Raw genomic sequence first — 21962 nt, 5'->3', positions numbered from 1 at the left:
TCATTTCACAAATATTTTGCGTTCAATATGATTAGTAATATTTTTGAAGCCAACTGGGCCAGAGGTTCAATTCAAGAGCCAGGGACTGGAGCAGTGGTGCAAGGGGTGCAAGCTAGCCTAGGACAGACTGCGGTTCAATTCCCTGGCATCTCATATGGTCCCCTAAGCCAGGAGCAATTAAGTTCTGGCCATAGCTAGGAGTAAACCCCTGACAGTCACCAGGTATGGCCCCCCAAAGAACATAACTAAAGAAGAAAACCAAGATCCAGATGATATGGAGGGTACAGAGGAGGAGGGGAGGGATGGAGGGAGAGAATAAAGAAAGAGTGCACAGGCCTGATTTTTGAGCATTTATCCAGGAGCATTGCTTGTGTGCCCTCCCCCCCAAATTACATTGTGGTACAATGGAATATACTATGTAGCCATTACGAAAAATAAAGTCTTAAAGTTTGTTTATACATGCATGAACATGTAGATTATTATACTGAGTAAAATAAGGCAAAGGGAGATGGAAAGACAGAATAAACTCACTCATTAGGGGGATATAAAAAATAAAATGCAGTATGGTAATAATATCTAGAGACAATAGAGATGAAAATCAGGAGAACCAATCCATGGTAGGAAGCCTACCACAAAGAGTGGACAGGTCAGTTACGGTAGTAAATATGAATGGTCTACAGTAACAGTGAACATTGGATCTGATTACTCTGGACAAGAACTGAGTGCTGAAAGGGAATGAAGTGATATGTATGGCACCCCTTCATTAACAATAGTGCAAACCACAAGTTCAAAAAAGAGACAGAGAGAGAAGCAAAAAGCCTATCCCAGAAACAGGCAGGGGAGACTGGATGGGAATTGGGGACATTAGTGGCAGAACACTGTATAACTGTAAATCAATCAGAAACAACTCTATCTTTAAAAAAAAACTATGTTATAAACAAACTTGAAACAACAGAGTATAAATTAAATATATATATATATATATGTACACATAATTAAAAAAGCAAAGAAAAATGCCAAACCCATCACTGTTTACTAATGGTAGCAGAAAAACGCCAATGTTTTTTTTATAAGTAAAACACTGCTACTGGTAAAGTAAAAATATTATTTCCAAAAATGTATATGCCCAGATAACTATATTCCAACTCACACAACAAATATATTTCAGACTAACTCTTAGGGGTAAGTATATCCTCAAAGGCAATAAAACTAGTCCAGGACACCCTCTTATGAAAATGGTAAAACAAACTATGGCAAACTAGGCAAGCAAGGATTAGCGCTTTGCCAGACATAGTTTTAAATCCAAATTCAAATATTTTTTCTAATATATTTTGTTTGTTTGGCCACACTTGGCAGCAGCTAGGTGGTTACTAAGGGGTTACTCTAGATGGGTTGCTGTATCGAACCAAGGGTCCGTCCCAGGTCAGCCACATGCAAGGCATATGCCCTGTCTCTTGGTGCTATTGCTCCAGCCCCTCTAATAATATTTTTCTAATAATAATATTTCTAAGTTTAAAGAGTAGGTAAGGTAGTACAAAATATCTATGAAAAAGACAAAATCTAGAAAGAGAAATAGAACATCAGGACATCAAAACGATGTTATTTTTAAGGCATTGTTTAATTTGAACACATATGAACTTCAGTTTCATGATCTTGAGAAGGACCTAAGTGAAGACCCAAAGTCCACACCAGTGAAGGTGAGGAAAACTTGCCCAGAGGAAACTGGGATATCATGAAATATGTCCCCAGGTATTAGCCAAAGCAGCCTTTTCCCTTACATCCCTCAGGGCAGTAGGAAAAAAATGTGAGCTTTGTTATGAAGGCAAACAGCAAAAGGAAAAAGCAAGAGAAAAAATTGGCAACGTGTCTTCATTCTGATTGATAAGGGAAGACAGATTTTAAGACAGAGGACTTTGATTTGGTTTAAGGCACAGACAGAAGTCGAGAATATGATCAAAAGGAAGGCACTTCCCTACAGAAGTGGAGTGATAGTACAAGAGCTGGATAGGATGGAGTGATAGTACAAGAGCCAAGGCCTCACCATGCAAAGGGCCACTTTGACCAACCCTAGTTCAATACCCAGCACTGCACATGGTCCCCCAAGTGCTACCAGAAAGGCTCAAAAGCAGTACCAGGTGTGGCCCAGAAACCAACAAGAGCAAAAAGAAGCCACCTTCATGTTAAGCCTTGAGAAGTGCCACTATGCTTTTGCAAAAGCAATGAGCACCATAGATTAATGGGTGCGTATGAATATTTATGTATATGTATAGAGATAATTTATTTCTCCAGTTTTCACATAAGGAAGTTCAAAGCAATGCCAACCTCACAGCAATATGTACACAACTCAGGATGTGTCCCAAGCTTAATTCCTTTTTTTTTTCTGATTTTTGGCCATTCCCAGGACTAGAGTTCATGTCTTTCATGTATGATATCCTATGCGTGGTTCCAACTTTACTTTTAATTTTTTAGAACCTGTGCAAGTACCAACTGCAGTATCTGCCCCCTCCCATAAAGAAATATTACAGGCAAGTGGAAAAACTTGAAAAGAATTTGAAGATTAAATGTTAGTTATTTTAGCATAAACTTTCTGATATGTAGAATGTACTCACTTATAGAAAATAAACACAAAATAATCAGGGATGATGGCATAATGTTGGGAATTTCTCTTAATTGTGACTTGCCAGCAGCTCAATGTGAGGGCCCAAGGATGTGATGTGAAGTGGCCCTGAAGAGTCAGGACTCCCAGGGCTACCTCAGATATGCTAGGGTGTTCCAGCACTACAACCAGAAATGCTCCCCAAAAGTTGTGATTCCACAAATCAAACCTGGGTCAGATGAAAACTACAGCACTAAAAATTCTTGTACTTGTCTCTAATTCTAAGACTGTTTCCAAACAATGATCAAAAAAAGGAAAGGCGAGGAAGAAAAATCTATAAATCTGTGTTTAAAATTAAATATTCGATACAATGAACTTCATGGCACTCTAACAATGTGAATTTAAATATTGTCCACAGCCATTGTAGTAGCTTGTCAAAATGATGACTGTCTTCATATTAGGACTACATAGAATGATGAAAACCAGAAGTCAAAAAGGCTATAAATTAATACTACTGTAGTATCAATATTTGGGTGTTATTTGGGTACTGCCGAAACAGCTGGAACTTGGGAAGTTTAAATGCATTCAACTCGGGAGTTCTGAGTTTTTGTGGTGCCAGGTACTGAATCCAGTATTATAGCTACTTAAAGGTGAAGAACAGTTAAAATAGTATGGATTTTATATTACATATAGATGACATTAAAAATCTTCATAGGGAGGAGAGAGGGAAAAAATCTTCATAGGTCATAATGTTATATGGAAGTCATTTTATTGTTATGGAAAAAGGCCACAAAATAAAACATTATAATTTTAGATAAGATATTGCTTTTTCAGAATCTCGACATATTCTCTTGACGTTTTCAAAAGTAGATCCTGAGTTAGATTCGATGCTTCAATAGATCTTGGAAGAGATCTATAGGATCCAGATTCTAATTCAGCAGCAGCTGGAAAGAGAAAGAGTTATATTCTTTACCTACAATATTTGATAGCTAACTTAGGTCAAAAAAAAGAGAGAGAAAGAGAGAGTGCCTAAAGGCATAGCACAGCAGGTAGGGTGTTTGCCTTGCACACAACTGACCCAGATTTAAACTCCCCTATCCCATCCCATATGGTCCCCTGAGCACTACCAAAAGTAGCCCTGAGCACTACTGGGTGTAGCCTCAAAACAAGCAAAAACAAGCAAACAAACAAAAATACTCTACTTTGATCAGTGTTAAGAAAAAGGTCTATATCTTAATATAATACAAAATATACTTTTACTGCTAGAAATAATTGGCCCCTAGTTACACACTGCATTCATTGCTGTCGTGTCTAAGTATCAGAACTTCTGATTTCTCATTCTTCTCTGACAAACACTGGAATTATCAGATTAAGGTGGCATTCAACAAACATCCATAATAAAATGATAAAAACAGGTAGATAACTCCATAGCATGTCTTTCTATCTAGACAGATATTAAACACTAATGGACTTGAAGGAAAGTAGAGCAAGAAAGGCACTTATCTTGCACATAATCAACCCAGATTTGATTCTCAGCACCCTATATGGTTCCCTAAGTCCTGCCAGGAGTAAGTGCTGAGCACACCCAGATGCAGTTCAAATAGCTTACACCCCCCACAAATGCATATTCTCACAAAACAGGGACAAAAGGATCACATGAGAGAAAGTTTGCAGATTTATGTGAGTATTATGGCTTTAGAGAGAAGATGGCATATAAACTGATTCCCTAAAGTCAAGGAAAAAAGATACCAGAGAACAGGAAAATAGAGGCAAAGAGCTGGAGGTAGAGAAATCCACTGTGGTATTATCAATAGCCAAGTCTCGCAAGATCTGGAGCAAAGGGACAGAGTAGAGAAAGTTAAAAGAGACAAGGCCATACAATTTGGAAAGAATCAAACTGATTTTGGGGGTGTGTCTATTTTCTGCCACACTAGGCTATGCTTAGGGCTTATCTTGGTTCTGTGTTCCTGGGTCACTCCCACATGGGCTCAGGATCATAAGGAATGCAGGAGATTGAGCCTGGGTAAGCTGGGTGCAAGGCAAGTGCCTCTCCCACTTTACTCATGCCCCTGATTTGTATATTTTTGGTAAATACTAATGATTCTAGAATTTTTTTGTGAGGGCAAAAATAAACCAGAGACAAAGTTAAGGACAGGAAGTTTAAATGTCACCTCTGAAGTGACAGCTATAAAAACTCTAATAGCCGGCCTGAGCCATAGCACAACAGTACGACTCTTGCCTTGCAAGCGGCTGACCCAGGACAGACCTGGGTTGGATCCCTTGTACCACATATAGTCTCCCATTACAGGAGCAATTTCTTGAGTAACACTTGAGCATCACACTGGAAATTGAGCTCCCATACGATCCAGGTATACCACTCCTAGGAATATACCCTAGGAACACAAAAATACAATACAAAAACCCCTTCCTTACACCTATATTCACTGCAGCACTATTTACCATAGCAAGACACTGGAAACAACCAAGATGCCCTTCAACAGACGAATGCCTAAAGAAACTGTGGTACATATACACAATGGAACATTATGCAGCTGTCAGGAGAGATGAAGTCATGAAATTTTCCTATATATGGATGTACACGGAATCTATTATGCTGAGTGAAATAAGTCAGAGAGAGAGAAAAACGCAGAATGGTCTCACTCATCTATGGGTTTTAAGAAAAATGAGAGACATTCTTGCAATAATAATCTTCAGACACAATAGAGAAAAGAGCTGGAAGTTCCGCTCACCTCAGGAAGCTCACCACAAAGAGTGATGACTTTACTTAGAGAAATAACTACATTTTGAACTGTCCTAATAATGAGAATGTATGAGGGAAATGGAAAGCCTGTTTAGAGTACAGGCGGGGGTCGGGTGGGGAGGAGGAAATTTGGGACATTGGTGATGGGAAAGTTGCACTGGTGATGGGTGGTGTTCTTTACATGACTGACACCCAAAAACAATCATGTATGTAATCAAGGTATTTAAATAAAATATAAAAAAAAGAATATGAATTTAATATTAGACTACAAACCCCACAAATGTCACTCACTGGATTCATTTTCAAGTATAATATTTAAATTGTACTACATAATTCATGAAATTTATAAAAAAAATACTTGAGCATCACTGGGTGAGGCCGGAAAACCAAAAATATAAAAAAATAAAATAAAATAAAATATAAAATAGAAACGCTCATAGCTTAAGTACTACTGGATGGGATAAGTCTAGTTTGTTTTTTTAAGTGTTTTTTTAGGATTCACTTGTTCTTATCACAAAGAGGAGGAGCTGATAAGTATGCAATAAGAATGGCAGCATAGTGATAGCAGAATTAAAAAGATAGCCATTAACAAAAATATACACAGACATTTTGAGATTTCAAGTTATGGACAAGAAAACTAAGTGGAGGAATAAGAATATTCTTTATTATTCATATTTTTGCTTTTCCAATGTTTCCTTACTAGCTATTTCAATAGCTATCTAGTGTTCAGCTAATACAAAAGAGGTCATTTACAAATTATTTTATTTTAGAAATTAATATCTAATTTAACTTAGTCTACTTTATTTTAGAAATCGATATCTAGAACAACATACCTTCTTCTATTTCTCTTTTGATGCTTTTATCCAATTGTTGCTGCATCTGAAATAAACCACATGTTTATAATGGTTAATGAGATTATTTAAAATATAGTCTTTGGTCTGGAACAATAGCTGGAACAACAGGAAGAGAGTTTGCCTTGTACACGGTTGAGCTGGGTTCAATCCCTGCATCCCAGGTGGTTCCCTAAGCATCACCAGGGAGTGATCCTGAGCTGACCCCCATGCAGAGACAGGAGTAAGCCTTGAGCACTCTGGCTATGGCCCCCACAAATAAAACACGAACAAGGTAATAAATAAGGAGCCATAAAATGGACAGTGACCCTTTGACAACTGAGGTTTTCTAACAAGGAAAAGGAGGAGGAAAGAGGCAGAGGGAAGAGCTGACGGAATATGGAGAAGAAACGGGGAATGGGAACACTTTGGTGGCAGATAACACTGTTCCCCGCAAGCTTTAACATCAACACTATGACAAGTCATTGTTACCTCGTTTTTTTTTTATTTATTTTAAATCGGATGTTCTCTTTTAGGGTGGAATACCAGGTATCTCTGGAGCAGTCCCTGGGTATGGAGAAACTACTCCCAGTAACATTTCATCCTAGGGGTGAGGGTCTGGTACCCTGACCTGCCGTTATTGTGTGCCCAATACCTGGGGATCATAGGCACTGGGCATCAAACTCAGAGTCTTAACATACATGTCATGCACTCCAGCTTTCTGATTCTTTTTTTTATCAGTTTGGTTTTTGATTTTTGTTCGGGGGCACACCCAACAATGTTCAGGTTTTACTCCTGGTTCTACACTCAGAAATAACTCTGGCAGGACTTGGGGACCATAGGAGATGCCAAGATCAAACCCGGCTTAGTCGTGTTCAAGGCAGACACACTCTGCACTGTGCCATCTCTCTTTGGTCCATCCTTTGTATTCTTGGATCACACTGGCCTTGTGTTCCAACCCTTGGAGCGATCTCCAACCCAGAATGATTTTTGTACTCTTGGAGCGGCCACACCCTACCCCTTGCTCTGAGCTCAGGGATCACTCCTGATGGTGCTCAAGCAACTACATGCACCGCTGAGAATGGAAATGGCCCTGCAGAATGCAACACAAGTACCTTCATCTGTTTACTATTTCCCTGATCTCTTCTGTTAATTTTTGCCTAGTTAATAGTGTTAGTTTAACATTGAATTCCCGTTCATTAAAAATAAGTCTTCTTTCCAACAAAAAGTGTTGAAATGAAGCAATAAATTAAAATAAAAGTTTCCTATCTGAAAATGGAGGCCAAGTCTAAGACAAGGAGAATTAACCTGGAGTAAGAAGGTCTCCGTGCTGCAATCTGGAGGTCGAGGCTTGGCAGAAGGAAACAGGATGCTTTCTCTTGGAGCCAGATTTCTGGGCAGCCTTGCACTGTTTGTGAGATTTCCCATAGAAGGAGGCTCCAGAACTGGCCTGCCAGTCAGGGTACTCATCACAGATCTGCTTTGCTCTTTCTCCACCAGGAGGTTAGTGCTGATGATCTGGGCAAGCCTCTCATTACTTCTGTAAAGACTGCAAAAAGCAAATACTCAGGCTTCCTTGTTCCTTAAATGATTCCTAAGTGACCTCTAATTTTTAAGTGGCCAAAGGAAGTAGAATTGCCCTTTTGAAAGTGTTTTCATGCTGCCAGTGTATTGGAAGACTCCTATCACACACACATTACACACCTGTGTCAGTCCTGAAGCTACATATGGTATTGTGAAACTACATATGTCATTAGGATTTCTAATTGACAAGTAAAGCAGAGTAGGAAAAGTGACTAAGTCAATGTTAACATGTAATACTTGCAGCCTTCCATGATGAAACCATGTGTAGAGTCCCTGACAATACTATTTGACTTGTTCAGAAAATCAGTTTCTATTTTTTTAAAAAAGTTCTTCAAGGACCTTTTTTAGATATTTGCTTTTATACACACATATGCAATCTATTGAATATTTCATCATAACCACTTAGGGAAATAACCTCTGGGAGAGAATGGAATAGGAGATGTATCAGAGCTGGCAATCAAATACATACAATTGTGCACAAGGTTTGAGGGTTGTATTAGAAAAAAGTGTATGGTCAAACTGGCTTGTTTTAGTATGTCTCTAAATTAGAAATTGAACTATAAGCAAATTTTAAGGGAGAAATCTTGTAAAGCAAGCCAACAGCAATAAAAAAATAAAATAAACAGCAATAAAAGCAGAAAGAAAAAAAATAATGTTTTTGTTTAGGGGCTACACCCAGCACAAATCAGAGGTGACTCCTGGCTCTGAGCTCAAGAACAACTCATGGTGGGTTCAACTCTATGGGATACCAGTATAGAATAAAGGTAGACTAGACATGCAAGGCATAAACCCTAGCCCTCTGGAGATCGCTCTGTCCCAGACTGACATTTTTTTTCCAGAATAATATTCTAAAGTAAATTCATTTACAGTATAATTTTTCCAAACTGAATAATAGCCTACTTTCATTCTTTAAAATTAGGAAATTGAACCTGTAAAAATTAAGTTAAACTAAAAAGATAAAAATTAAATTAATATGGGGCCGGAGAGATAGCACAATGGTAGGGTGTTTGCCTTAGACACAGAAGGATGGTGGTGCAAATCCCATAGGTATTCTGAGCCTGCTGGGAGCGATTTCTGAGTGTGCAGCCAGAAGTGGCCCCTGTGCTGCTGGGTGTGACCCCAAAACAAAAACAAAACAAAAAATTAAATTAATATGATAGGTTTTCACTTACTTTTTTAGCTTATTTTGCAAGGATTTTCTAACTGTCATTTCTTCTAGGAAGAGTTGCTTATATTTTTCCAATTCTCTTTTATTACACTCTTCCTGAGAATATCTCACTTCGATGAGTTCACGTTCCATATGTCTCATTTGTCTCTTGTATTTTTCCAATTCTGTTCTATTTGAGTCTTCCTGAGATTTCATTTTAGAAAGTTCAGATTCCAGCTCTTTAATTCTGAGTTCCATTTGACTTTTCAAAGAAGTATTAGTATTCTCTCTTAACTGTTCTTGAGATGCTGCTTGTACCTAAAGTAAAATAAAGGAATACATTAATGATTAGTTTTGAATCAATGACTCAGAGTAATTTTAAAGGTACAAAAGCCTAAAGTTGTTAGTTTTTATCAAAGCCATCTGAATGATACAAATAAAGCTGGATTAGCCTAGTGTTAGTACTCTTATAACCTAATAATTCAAATAGGATTAGCTAAAAAGTGATTTAAATAGAAAACTCTTAATCAAGTACAGTACTTGATTATCAAGTATGAGATTTAAATCCAAAGTTTCTCTTTTCCTCCTAAGAGCCTGTTTTATAGTAACTAAACTCAAAGATGAAATGATTCCTTGTGAGAACCATGTTAAAATTTCAAGTTAGTAAAGTCATAGAGCATAAAAACCGGCTAACCTTTGCAAAAGCTGGCTCCCTGTGTGTGACACCAGGCGGGGAAAATCCGCGAAAGTACACCGGCCCAGTGGGGCTCAGCTGTGAAAGACTGTGAGTGTGACCTGTCTATGTCTGTCTACTGTCCTCTTGCGTGAAACTCTTGCGAGTGGGGCAAAAAGAGCCTCCAGAAACCTCGCTCGCCCAGACGCCATTTTCAGGGAGGGACTTCAGAGCATAAAAACCGGCTAACCTTTGCAAAAGCTGGCTCCCTGTGTGTGACACCAGGCGGGGAAAATCCGCGAAAGTACACCGGCCCAGTGGGGCTCAGCTGTGAAAGACTGTGAGTGTGACCTGTCTATGTCTGTCTACTGTCCTCTTGCGTGAAACTCTTGCAAGTGGGGCAAAAAGAGCCTCCAGAAACCTCGCTCGCCCAGACGCCATTTTCAGGGAGGGACTTCAGAGCATAAAAACCGGCTAACCTTTGCAAAAGCTGGCTCCCTGTGTGTGACACCAGGCGGGGAAAATCCGCGAAAGTACACCGGCCCAGTGGGGCTCAGCTGTGAAAGACTGTGAGTGTGACCTGTCTATGTCTGTCTACTGTCCTCTTGCGTGAAACTCTTGCGAGTGGGGCAAAAAGAGGCTCAGAGGAGCACGGCCGCTCCGCTTCGCTACTCGGCCGTGCACTCTTTCTAAGGAAAGAACACCATTGCAACAAGAAGGAAAAATCACACTAAGAACGGCGCTATATCACAGAAGCAAACATTTCTCTCTGGACTGTCTTCTCTGTTGCATGCTCGGGCCTAAGATTTGACCCAGTGTGAGGCTTCATCCACGGAGGACTCCCTTCCCTTAGAGGCAAGTCAGCCCATCCAGAAAGGGAGGAGCCAGAGGAGTGTGCTGCCTACATCATATAGACAATGAATACCACCACAACACGTAGAAAAACCCACAATACAAGTGTGACAATGGGAAAACAACGCAGGCCAGCATCAGACATAGAGAATGAAGATGACAATTCTGAGGACCAGATAATGACTGAACAACTAATCAACCTCTCAGATAAGGACTTTAGACTAGCAATATGGAAGGTGCTCAACAGACTCCAAGAAACCATGGATCGAGTTGAACAGAACACTAATAAGAACCAAGAAAATATGAAGGCAGAAATGACAAAACTCCAAACTGAAATAACATGTCAACTAACAGGACTGAAAAAGTCAGTAAACGAAGTGAATGACAAAATGGATAAGCTCTGGGACAGGGTATCAGAAGCTGAGAATAGACTTGGTGCTGTGGAAGATGAGATACATAACAATTCCATACAGCAGGAGAGATTGGACAAAAAACTTAAAGCAAATGAGCAGACAATGGAAAAATTAGTCAAAGAATGGGAACAGACGAAAATAGAAGTCTATGATAAGATCAAAAGAAACAACTTAAGAATCATTGGAGTCCCAAAGACCCAGGAAGAAAATTTCCAGGAAGAATCAATGGTCAAGAACATCATTAAAGAGAAACTTCCAGAGCTAAAGAATATATGTGATCAAATCCTGCATGCCCGAAGAGTACCAACCAAAAGAGACCCCAGAAAAACCACCCCAAGACACATCCAAGTCACAATGACAAATCCCACAGATAGAGACAGAATTCTGAAAACAGCAAGATCAAAAGGGGAAATCATGTTCAAGCAAGCTTCCCTGAGATTTACAGCAGACCTGTCACCAGAAACGCTCAATGCCAGAAAGCAGTGGTGGGATATTGTGACAAGACTGAATGAAATGAATGCTTCACCCAGAATACTATACCCAGCAAAACTCACTTTCCGGTTTGATGGAAGAATACATGGTTTCACAGACAAAAAACAGCTCAGAAACTTCACAGACACAAAACCAGTCTTAAGAGAAAAACTGAAAGACCTAATCTAAGACAAGACTACCCAAAAGACACACCAAATTTTGAAATAAAGATGGCGTTAAATCCCAGGACAATTCTTTCTCTCAACGTCAATGGACTAAATGCACCAGTTAAGAGACACAGAGTGGCTAAATGGATCAAAAAACTCAATCCAACCTTCTGCTGCCTACAAGAAACGCACCTGAATAGTCAGAACAAACATAGACTCAAAATAAAAGGCTGGAGAAAAGTTATCCAAGCAAACAACACCCATAAAAAAGCTGGAGTGGCCATACTAATATCAGATAATGCAAACTTTATACTCAGGAAGGTTGTAAGGGACAAAGACGGACATTTTATATTAATCAAGGGGTACGTAGAGCAGGAAGAATTCACTCTCCTAAACATATATGCATCGAATGAGGGGCCAGCAAAATATTTAATACAACTGTTGACAAATCTGAAAAATAATATCAACAACAACACAATAATTGTGGGGGACCTTAACACGGCTTTGTCAACACTGGACAGGTCCACCAGACTGAAACCCAACAAGAATATACTAGACCTGAGGAGAGAAATGGAAGAAAGAGGCCTAGTGGATATATATAGGACACTCCATCCCCAGAAACCTGGATACACATTCTTCTCCAATGTACATGGGACATTCTCCAGGATAGACTACATGCTGGCACATAAAACATACCTCCATAAGATCAAGAGGATAGAAATTTTGCAGACTACCTTCGCTGACCACAAGGCTCTGAAATTATTTGTGAACTCCAAAGGGACTCAGAAGAAACACTTTAACACCTGGAAGTTAAACAGCCTCATGCTCAATAACCAGTGGGTCCGAGATGAAATCAAGGAGGAAATAAAAAGGTTCCTGGAAACAAATGACAATAAAAACACAAACTATCAGAACTTATGGGACACAGCAAAAGCAGTACTGAGAGGAAAATTTATAGCTTTGCAAGCACACATCAGGAAGGAAGAAGGAGCTTACCTGAGTAGCTTAATGACACAGCTAATAGAACTAGAAAATGCTCAACAAAAGGACCCAAGAATAGGAAGACAGAAGGAAATAACAAAGCTGAGAGCAGAAATCAACGAAGTGGAAACTCAAAAAACAATCCGAAAGATCAACGAAAGCAGAAGTTGGTTCTTTGAAAAAATAAACAAGATTGATAGACCACTGGCAAACCTAACAAAGAAAGAGAGAGAGAGAAACTTGATAACTCGTATCAGGAATGAAAAAGGAGAGATCACTACTGATATGACAGAGATTCAAAGGGTAATCAGAAACTACTTTGAAAAACTCTACGCCACTAAAAATGAGAACCTGGAAGAAATGGATAAATTCTTGGACTCTTATAATCTTCCACGGTTGAAGGAAGAGGATGTAGCATATCTAAACACCCCCATCACCATTGATGAAATTAAAACAGTAATCAAATGTCTGCCGAAAAACAAAAGCCCAGGTCCAGATGGATTCACTAATGAATTCTATCAAACTTTCCAAGAGGAACTACTGCCAATCTTGGCAAGACTCTTTCATGAAATTGAACAAACAGAAACACTTCCAAATAGCTTTTATGAAGCCAACATCACCTTGATACCTAAACCAGACAGAGACGCTACCAAAAAAGAAAATTACAGACCAATATCACTGATGAATGCAGATGCAAAGATCCTCAACAAAATCCTGGCAAATAGGATTCAATGCCTCGTTAAGAAGATCATCCACTACGATCAAGTAGGTTTCATCCCAGGAATGCAAGGCTGGTTTAACATCCGTAAATCTATCAACATAATACACAACATCAATAACAAGAAAAATAAAAACCACATGATCATATCAATAGATGCAGAGAAAGCATTTGATAAGGTCCAACACCCATTCTTGATCAAAACTCTCAGCAAGATGGGAATGGAGGGAACCTTTCTCAATATAGTGAAGGCCATCTACCACAAGCCAGTGGCAAATATTATCCTCAATGGAGAAAAACTGAAAGCCTTCCCTCTAAATTCTGGCACAAGACAAGGCTGTCCTCTCTCACCACTCCTATTCAACATAGCACTGGAAGTACTTGCTATAGCGATTAGGCAAGAAAAGGATATCAAGGGAATCCAGATAGGAAAGGAAGAAGTCAAGCTCTCACTGTTTGCAGATGACATGATACTCTACTTAGAAAACCCTAAAGACTCTATCAAAAAGCTTCTAGAAACAATAGACTCATATAGAAAGGTGGCAGGCTACAAAATTAACACACAAAAATCAATGGCCTTTCTATATACCAATAGTAATAAGGATGAAATGGACATTAAGAAAACAACCCCATTCACAATAGTACCACACAAACTCAAATATCTTGGAATCAACTTGACTAAATATCTGAAGGACCTATACAAAGAAAACTATAAAACTCTGCTCCAAGAAATGAGAGAGGATACACGGAAATGGAAACACATACCCTGCTCATGGATTGGCAGGATTAACATCATCAAAATGGCAATACTCCCCAAGGCATTATACAGATTTAATGCCATCCCTCTAAAGATACCCATGACATTCTTCAAAGAAGTGGATCAGACACTTCTGAAATTCATTTGGAACAATAAACACCCTCGAATAGCTAAAGCAATCATTGGGAAAAAGAATATGGGAGGAATTACTTTTCCCAATTTTAAACTGTACTACAAAGCAACAGTTATCAAAACAGCATGGTATTGGAATAAGGATAGGTCCTCAGATCAGTGGAATAGGCTTGAATACTCAGAAAATGTTCCCCAGAGATACAACCATCTAATTTTTGATAAAGGAGCAGGAAATCCTAAATGGAGCAGGGAAAGCCTCTTCAACAAGTGGTGTTGGCACAATTGGATAGCCACTTGCAAAAAATTAAACTTAGACCCCCAGCTAACATCATGTACAAAGGTAAAATCCAAATGGATTAGAGACCTCGATATCAGCCCCAAAACCATAAGATATATAGAACAGCACATAGGCAAAACACTCCAGGACATTACAGGCATCTTCAAGGAGGAAACTGCACTCTCCAAGCAAGTGAAAGCAGAGATTAACAGATGGGAATATATTAAGCTGAGAAGCTTCTGCACCTCAAAGGAAATAGTGCCCAGGATACAAGAGCCACCCACTGAGTGGGAGAAACTATTCACCCAATACACATCAGATAAGGGGCTAATCTCCAAAATATACAAGGCACTGACAGAACTTTACAAGAAAAAAACATCTAACCCCATCAAAAAATGGGGAGAAGAAATGAACAGACACTTTGACAAAGAAGAAATACAAATGGCCAAAAGACACATGAAAAAATGTTCAACATCACTAATCATCAGGGAGATGCAAATCAAAACAACGATGAGATACCACCTCACACCCCAGAGAATGGCACACATCACAAAGAATGAGAATAAACAGTGTTGGCGGGGATGTGGAGAGAAAGGAACTCTTATCCACTGCTGGTGGGAATGCTGTCTAGTTCAACCTTTATGGAAAGTGATATGGAGATTCCTCCAAAAACTGGAAATCGAGCTCCCATACGATCCAGCTATACCACTCCTAGGAATATACCCTAGGAACACAAAAATACAATACAAAAACCCCTTCCTTACACCTATATTCATTGCAGCTCTATTTACCATAGCAAGACTCTGGAAACAACCAAGATGCCCTTCAACAGACGAATGGCTAAAGAAACTGTGGTACATATACACAATGGAATATTATGCAGCTGTCAGGAGAGATGAAATCATGAAATTTTCCTATACATGGATGTACATGGAATCTATTATGCTGAGTGAAATAAGTCAGAGAGTGAGAGAAAAACGCAGAATGGTCTCACTCATCTATGGGTTTTAAGAAAAATGAAAGACACCCTTGTAATAATAATTTTCAGACACAAAAGAGAAAAGAGCTGGAAGTTCCAGCTCACCTCAGGAAGCTCGCCACAAAGAGTGATGAGTTTAGTTAGAGAAATAACTACATTTTGAACTGTCCTAATATTGAGAATGTATAAGGGAAATGTTGAGCCTGTTTAGGGTACAGGCGGGGGTTGGGTGGGGAGGAGGGAGATTTGGGACTTGGGTGATGGGAATGTTGCACTGGTGATGGGTGGTGTTCCTTTTATGACTGAAACCCAAACACAATCATGTATGTAATCAAGGTGTTTAAATAAAAAAAAATTTAAAAAAAAATTTAAAGTCATAATGTTGAGGAAGTACTAATTTAAGTTGCAATATGAAGTAATTTATATTAAAGATAAAAAAAATTTCAAGTTAGTGGTTGGTAATAATAATGAAAACTGAAGAACTTCAGAAACAGATGCAACCTTCCTTCCAGAAATCCACACAGAAAAAAAAAATGGAAGGGTAGAGGAATCACCCTACAGCAAAGTGCAATTTGCAGTGAAATGAATTAAAACAATGACAGATCAATAAATTAACCTGTAAAAACAGATTGACTTCTTTTAATTTTTCTACTATATCCTGTCTTGCTCTTTCTTCGGTCTCTTGTTTAAACTGTTCTACTTGACTGCATTCTACCATATTTAGTTCTATATGACTTTTGAGGTTGACTACTTCTTGTTCCAACTGCTTTTTATTCTTCTTTACCTTTTCATTATTCTTTTGCATTACTTTCATAAACAATAACTCCTGCTGAAGAACTTGATTTTGTGCATCCAGATGTTGACATTTGGAAGATGCACGGTCCAGTTTTGTAGTGAGATCATCGATCTGCATAAATAAAATAGCAAACAGTTTGATTAGCAGGAACAGAATGAGAATAGTCAAACCTACAATCCAATTTTGAAATATATTCAGTTATTCTAACATGAACTGATTAGAATAAGTCTTAGAATTTGGAGCTCTGTATTACTCAGAAAATTGAGAACAGAGAGAGAGTGTAAGTAAGCCTTGCATGCAGCTGAACTGGACTCAATTTCTTGTACCCCATATGGAACCCCATGCTCTGCCAGAAGTAATCTCTGACTCACAAGTCAGCTCTGAGCTTTGCTGGGTGTGATCAAAAACAAAGGAAGTCCAGAAGAAAGTTTAAACTACGGGAGTCACAAAAATATGTCATTTACTGTCATTATCTCTACTACACCACATGTGCACGAAAGTTTATTCTCTTATTTTTTATGACTTTCATATTTTTCTCTCCAGAAGGTAAGTAAAAGTCACCAGGCAAATGTTTTCAAGGGAAAGAGTTGATGTTTTGACTGTGTAAGACCCAGCCAGGTTCAAGCCCTAGGCTTCATGTTCCCCCAAGCATGGCCAGGCATAGTTCAGATCCCAGGTCTCTAACCCCAAGCACAAAAAAGTCACTAACTGAAAAAGATATATGCATATGTGTGATCACTGCAGTGCTATTTCTCATAGTCAACATAAGAAAACAAGTGCTCAACAGAGCGAGTGGATAAAGATAGAGTGGTATGTTTACAATGGAATGCTACTCAACTATAAGGAAGAAAAAAATCTAGCTGTTTTCCCCATAGGGAACCAGAGGGTGCCATCTAGCAAAAGAAAAAAGTCAGAAGGGAGAAAGATATGACCTCAATCATATTGCTCTGTGAGCCAGAGCAATAATACAGTGGGTAGGGCCCTTATCTTCAACATTACTGACCCAGTTTTGATCCCCCAAATATGTTTCCCAATCGATGCCCCGAGTAAATCCTGAGCACCACTGGGTGTGTCCCAAACCAAAAATTAAATAAATAGATAAATAAAGCACTGCAAGGGACAATGTCCAATTAAAACAAACCTTTAGACACTGAGCATAGATCTCCAAAGGGGATCTTCAGAGAGATAGTACATCATGTAAGGCACTTGCCTTGCATGCAGCTAACCTGGGTGCGTTCTCTGGCATCCTACATGCCTCCCCAAGCCTTACCAGAAATAATTCCTGAGTACAGCAGCAAGAGTAATTCCTGCGAATTCTCAGGTGTGCCCCCAAAAATCAAACACAAACCAATTTGATAGATAGGGAATGGGAGAGCAGAGTTTTAAGGACTGGGATGGAGAGATATTGCCACTTTGGTGATGAACATTATATCCCTAAAACATTTAAATGTTTACATTCTTTAATTATTACCTCAACAAATTAATCATTTTAAATGTTTTAAGTCACTGACTTTGAGGTGGTTTATTAAACAGTAATAAAGAACTGGTATAGACACTGATATTAAAAATGGGCTCCCAGGCTGAAGAGAAGCACAGCAGTTGGGCATTTGCCTTGTACACAGCTGATACAGGACTGATGATGGTTTGAATCCCGGCATCCCCTGTGATCCCCTGTGCCTGTCAAGAGCAATTTCTGAGTTCAGAGCCAGGAGTAACTCGTGAGTGCCACTGGGTGAGACCCAAAACCTCCCCCCAAAATTGGGGGATCCCAACACACTGGGCTAGAGAGATAGTACAGCAGGTAGGGCACTTGCCCTGCACGTGGCCAGTCTGGACCACGTTTGATCCCTGGCATCCCATTTGGCCACCTGAGCATCTCCAGGAGTGATCCCTGATCTCAGAGCCTGGAATAACACCTGAGTACTTCTGGGTGTGACCACCTTGCCCACCAAATGACTTCTGGCACAAGATATTCCTGAGCACTGCACTGCCATAGAGCATCACAGGGAGCACCTTCAGAGCTACCAAGTAATGTTAACCATGAGTCCTAGAAAAAAGAGGGATGCCAGGTCCAGAGAGATAGCACGAAGCTGGAGTAAATAATCAGCAAACAAATAAACTTGGGTTCAATCCCCAACCACATGATCCTGGAGGACAGCCAGCAAACATTAGGGAATAGTTCCTAAAAATACAAAAAAAAAAAAAAAAAAGCACAGAGTGCGGATATATCCATTCATATCTCTAATAAACAGTAAACTACTTGGCATAGCTCTCAAGCTGATTTTTGAGAGGTGGCATTAAAGGCAACAAATCCAGCAAGAGGAATAACATCAAATCAAAACTTGCCACAGGGGCCCGGGAGATAGCACAGATATAGGGCCTTGTATGGGGCCTACAGGACCAGCAGTGGTTCGATTCCCATCATCCCAAATGGTCCCCTGAACCTGCCCGGGGCAATTTCTGAGCCAGAGCCAAAGTAACCCCTGAACATCATTGGGTGTGATCCAAAAACAAACAAAAGCAAAAAATCAAAAGCTGACACAGAATAAACAAGCAATGAATACAATGGAAAATTAACTGAGTGAACAAGAGGAACAATTTGTAAATCATACTAAATTCTAAAGTTCAATAAATGTACATATATCAGATATATATGTGACAAACAGTTAAGAGGCCAAATGTAGAATGTGTAAAGAATTCGTACAATTCAATTGCAAAAACAAACTGAATCCAATCTGATCACAGAAGAGCCAAAGAGAATTTTTTTTCCAAAGAAGACACACAGAAATATGGAACCAGAGTTCTAGGTCACGAACAGTCAAGGATTGCTCATTAAAACCACAATCAGCTATCCGAAAAACAAATCAGAAACAAGAAGTGGTAAGGATTTAGAGAAAAAGAGATCCTTGGCAAGATTGTGGATGAACGAAAACTAGGGACACAAATGGAAATCAAATGGTAGAGCACATACCCTGGGTTCCATCCCAGCACCTCATGGCTTGCCCACCCGCCCATTCAGCACAACTGTTGTGGCTCTAGTGATCCCCAAGGAGCCAATAACAAAAACTGTAAGATGAGGACTCAAAATGTCTCTAGAAAAGAATACCGAGGACCTGATCTTTCTAGAGAGTGAAATCAATGGATGAGTCTATGAATTAAAGTTAAGTTAACACAAATAGTGAAGTAAATAGAAGACTGAGCTTACAGCCCCTGTGACCTAAGTTTTGACAGAAATAGGAATGGGGTAGAAGGCACTTGTAAGATGAAATGTTTTTAATGAAAAAGGAAAAGAAATGAGACAAAGTGGCCGGGCGGTGGCGCTAGAGGTAAGGTGCCTGCCTTGCCTGCACTAGCTTTGGATGGACTGCGGTTCGATCCCCTGGTGTCCCATATGGTCCCCCAAGCCAGGACCAACTTCTCAGCGTATAGCCAGGAGTAACCCCTGAGCGTCATCGGGTGTGGCCCAAAAATACATTTTTAGGGAAAAAAAAGAAAACAAATAAACGTGGAGTGGAGCAACAGCACAGCAGGTAGGGCATTTGTCTTGCACACAACTGACCCAGGTTCAATCCCTGGCATCCCATTTGGTTCAGAGGCTGCCAGGACTGATTTCTGAGTGCAGAGCCAGAAGTAACCCCTGACACCATAAGGTGTGACAAAATCAAACACACACACACACACACACAACTTCAGAAAATTAACTAATTCTTAACTTTCTTAAGTATAATGATTAGAAAAGTCATAGAACTATATAGTCAAATAATGAACTTACAAAGTATGTGCATAAGATAGTATATTATGATAAATGAACACAACCATAAAAAGCTGTCAATGAAAAGCCTATGAAACTTGATACTAATAGGCAGTTGAATATTCACTTATGACATGACAATTTCATACACACAGGACTTCTCCTTCAACTTACCTTCCTCTTTAAATCCTTTTCATCCTCTAAGTTAGTGTGGTAAGGGGATACATCTTCCAGCGAAGCCTCTGACATAGATTGCTTCTTTAGACTATCAGCCAGTTCTTGCTGAAGTTGTCTCACAAACACCTAATAACACAGTGTCGTTACAATTTTATAAATCACTGTGTCAGCAAATTTTGCTGATCCTATTTAATGCTAGCATATATATGATGAAAAATACTAACTCAACTGTTTCTCATGAGATATTTGACACTGGTGGCCTCCTCCTGCTTCCCAAATATGTGACTAGACAACTCTCCATTACTCCCTGATGAATCTACAAATTTGACAACCTACCTACTCTCAAAAAGACGTGGGCATATGGTGAAACTAGTGGTCATAAAGTCATGGTCATAAAGTCCATGTGTGAACATTTTCCCTGTTTTCAATCCTCTTGTTATTGTTGTTGAGGTCACACCTGACAACTGGGGGCAGAGAGCCACCATAGTGCTGGATTCAATCCAAAGGACTCAAAAATATAAGAAAGCACTTGAGTCAGACCATCATCTTTTCCCCCCATGTCTGCAGTTTGAATTCACTTCAGAGCTCCCATTTTACTGAATTGTTGGTTAAAATTCTCTCAGAAAACTAAAAACTATCTCAGATCTTTCTTTTTCAAAGCAAACCAAAAAAAACTGTATTTGTAAAATCAGAAGTTAGGATATATATATATATATATATATATATATATATATGACATAACAGAATGTTATGTTGACAACAACTGAAAACTGAAAATCTTTAAAACATATGAACCCAGATGTTCATAGAGGTTCCCACAGTCCCATGTCTCCACACCACAGGCTCTGTTGTAAACCCATCACTGCCTGTTCACTGGGTGCTTTCGCCAAGCTTGGGACAGCATTCAGGCGCCAGCTACCAACCAGGATCACATAAACATTGGCTGAGGATTCCCCAGGACTAAAGGAACCAGTCTCAACAAATCTCGCACAGGCATTTTCAGCTGCTTGAACTTGAAGAGGAGCTCAGCAATGCTGAGCAATGTCCCAGAGCCAACAGGTGACACAGGTGGGCTCCCAATAGAGGAGGAGAAAGCATTCCAGTGAAGTTTACGTATTGTGTCATGACCTCCAACCTCCCTTCCAGATCTCTGCTCTTTTCTTACTAACATGATGGGCTGGAGCATAGTACAGCAGGTAGCATCCTTGCCCTGCACACTGCACACAGTCGACCTGCTTTTAATATGCTGGTCCTCTGAACCCTGCCAAGAGTGATCCCTGAGTGTAGAGCCAGGAATAAGCCCTGAGCAGTCAAAAACAAAAGAAAACAAAAATAATAGAATTTTTCCTGACATAAAAATGGATCTCAGTAACATGAAAATGAAAATCTCTTCACCAAGTGAGTGAAGATATAGTCTAGGAAGTAGGGCACTTGCCCTGCACACCGCTAACCCAGGTTCAATCTCCAACACCACATCTGGTCCCCCAGCCCCATTAGGAGTGGTCCTTAAGTGCTCAGTTCTACAACTGGGGAAACAAAACAAAAAGAAAAATCTGTGTAAATGAGTAAGCAAGCACACAGAAAGGAAACAAAACCACATGGTGCTTAAATAAAGCAATTTAAAAAAAAGTGAAGAAGCCCTAGGATAAAGTTCTATCCAAATGAGAATTTTCCAAATCATGGAGGTTTAAAATGAAAATTATGAGCAAATCTGGAGCCAGAGTGATAGGACAGTGGTTAAGGAGCTGGCCTTGCCTGCCGCAGACCTATTTCAATCTCTGGTATCCCAGATGATCCCCTGAGCATCTCCAGGTGTGAGTGCTAAGTGCAAAGTCAGGAGTAAACCCTGAGCAACACTGGGTGTGATCAATAAAACAAACCAAAGAATAAAAGTGCATAT

General features: G+C 39.6%; 1 protein-coding gene across 1 annotated transcript in view; it reads right to left on the bottom strand.

The window, feature by feature from the left end:
- Positions 1–3406: 3406 nt before the first annotated feature.
- Positions 3407–21962, bottom strand: part of LOC126014225 (ankyrin repeat domain-containing protein 26-like) — a 42918-nt gene continuing 24362 nt past the window's right edge. The window contains exons 15-21 of the mRNA XM_049777544.1: positions 20060–20188; positions 15955–16245; positions 9117–9236; positions 8944–9029; positions 7496–7727; positions 6191–6236; positions 3407–3540 (exon numbers count right to left, since the gene is read on the bottom strand). Coding sequence (XP_049633501.1) covers positions 3407–3540; positions 6191–6236; positions 7496–7727; positions 8944–9029; positions 9117–9236; positions 15955–16245; positions 20060–20188 — 1038 coding nt within the window. The remainder of the gene's footprint in view (positions 3541–6190; positions 6237–7495; positions 7728–8943; positions 9030–9116; positions 9237–15954; positions 16246–20059; positions 20189–21962) is intronic.

Source organism: Suncus etruscus, chromosome 7 (assembly GCF_024139225.1).
Source record: "Suncus etruscus isolate mSunEtr1 chromosome 7, mSunEtr1.pri.cur, whole genome shotgun sequence".
Classification (NCBI taxonomy): domain Eukaryota; kingdom Metazoa; phylum Chordata; class Mammalia; order Eulipotyphla; family Soricidae; genus Suncus; species Suncus etruscus.
This window is presented reverse-complemented; position numbering and strand designations above follow the sequence as displayed.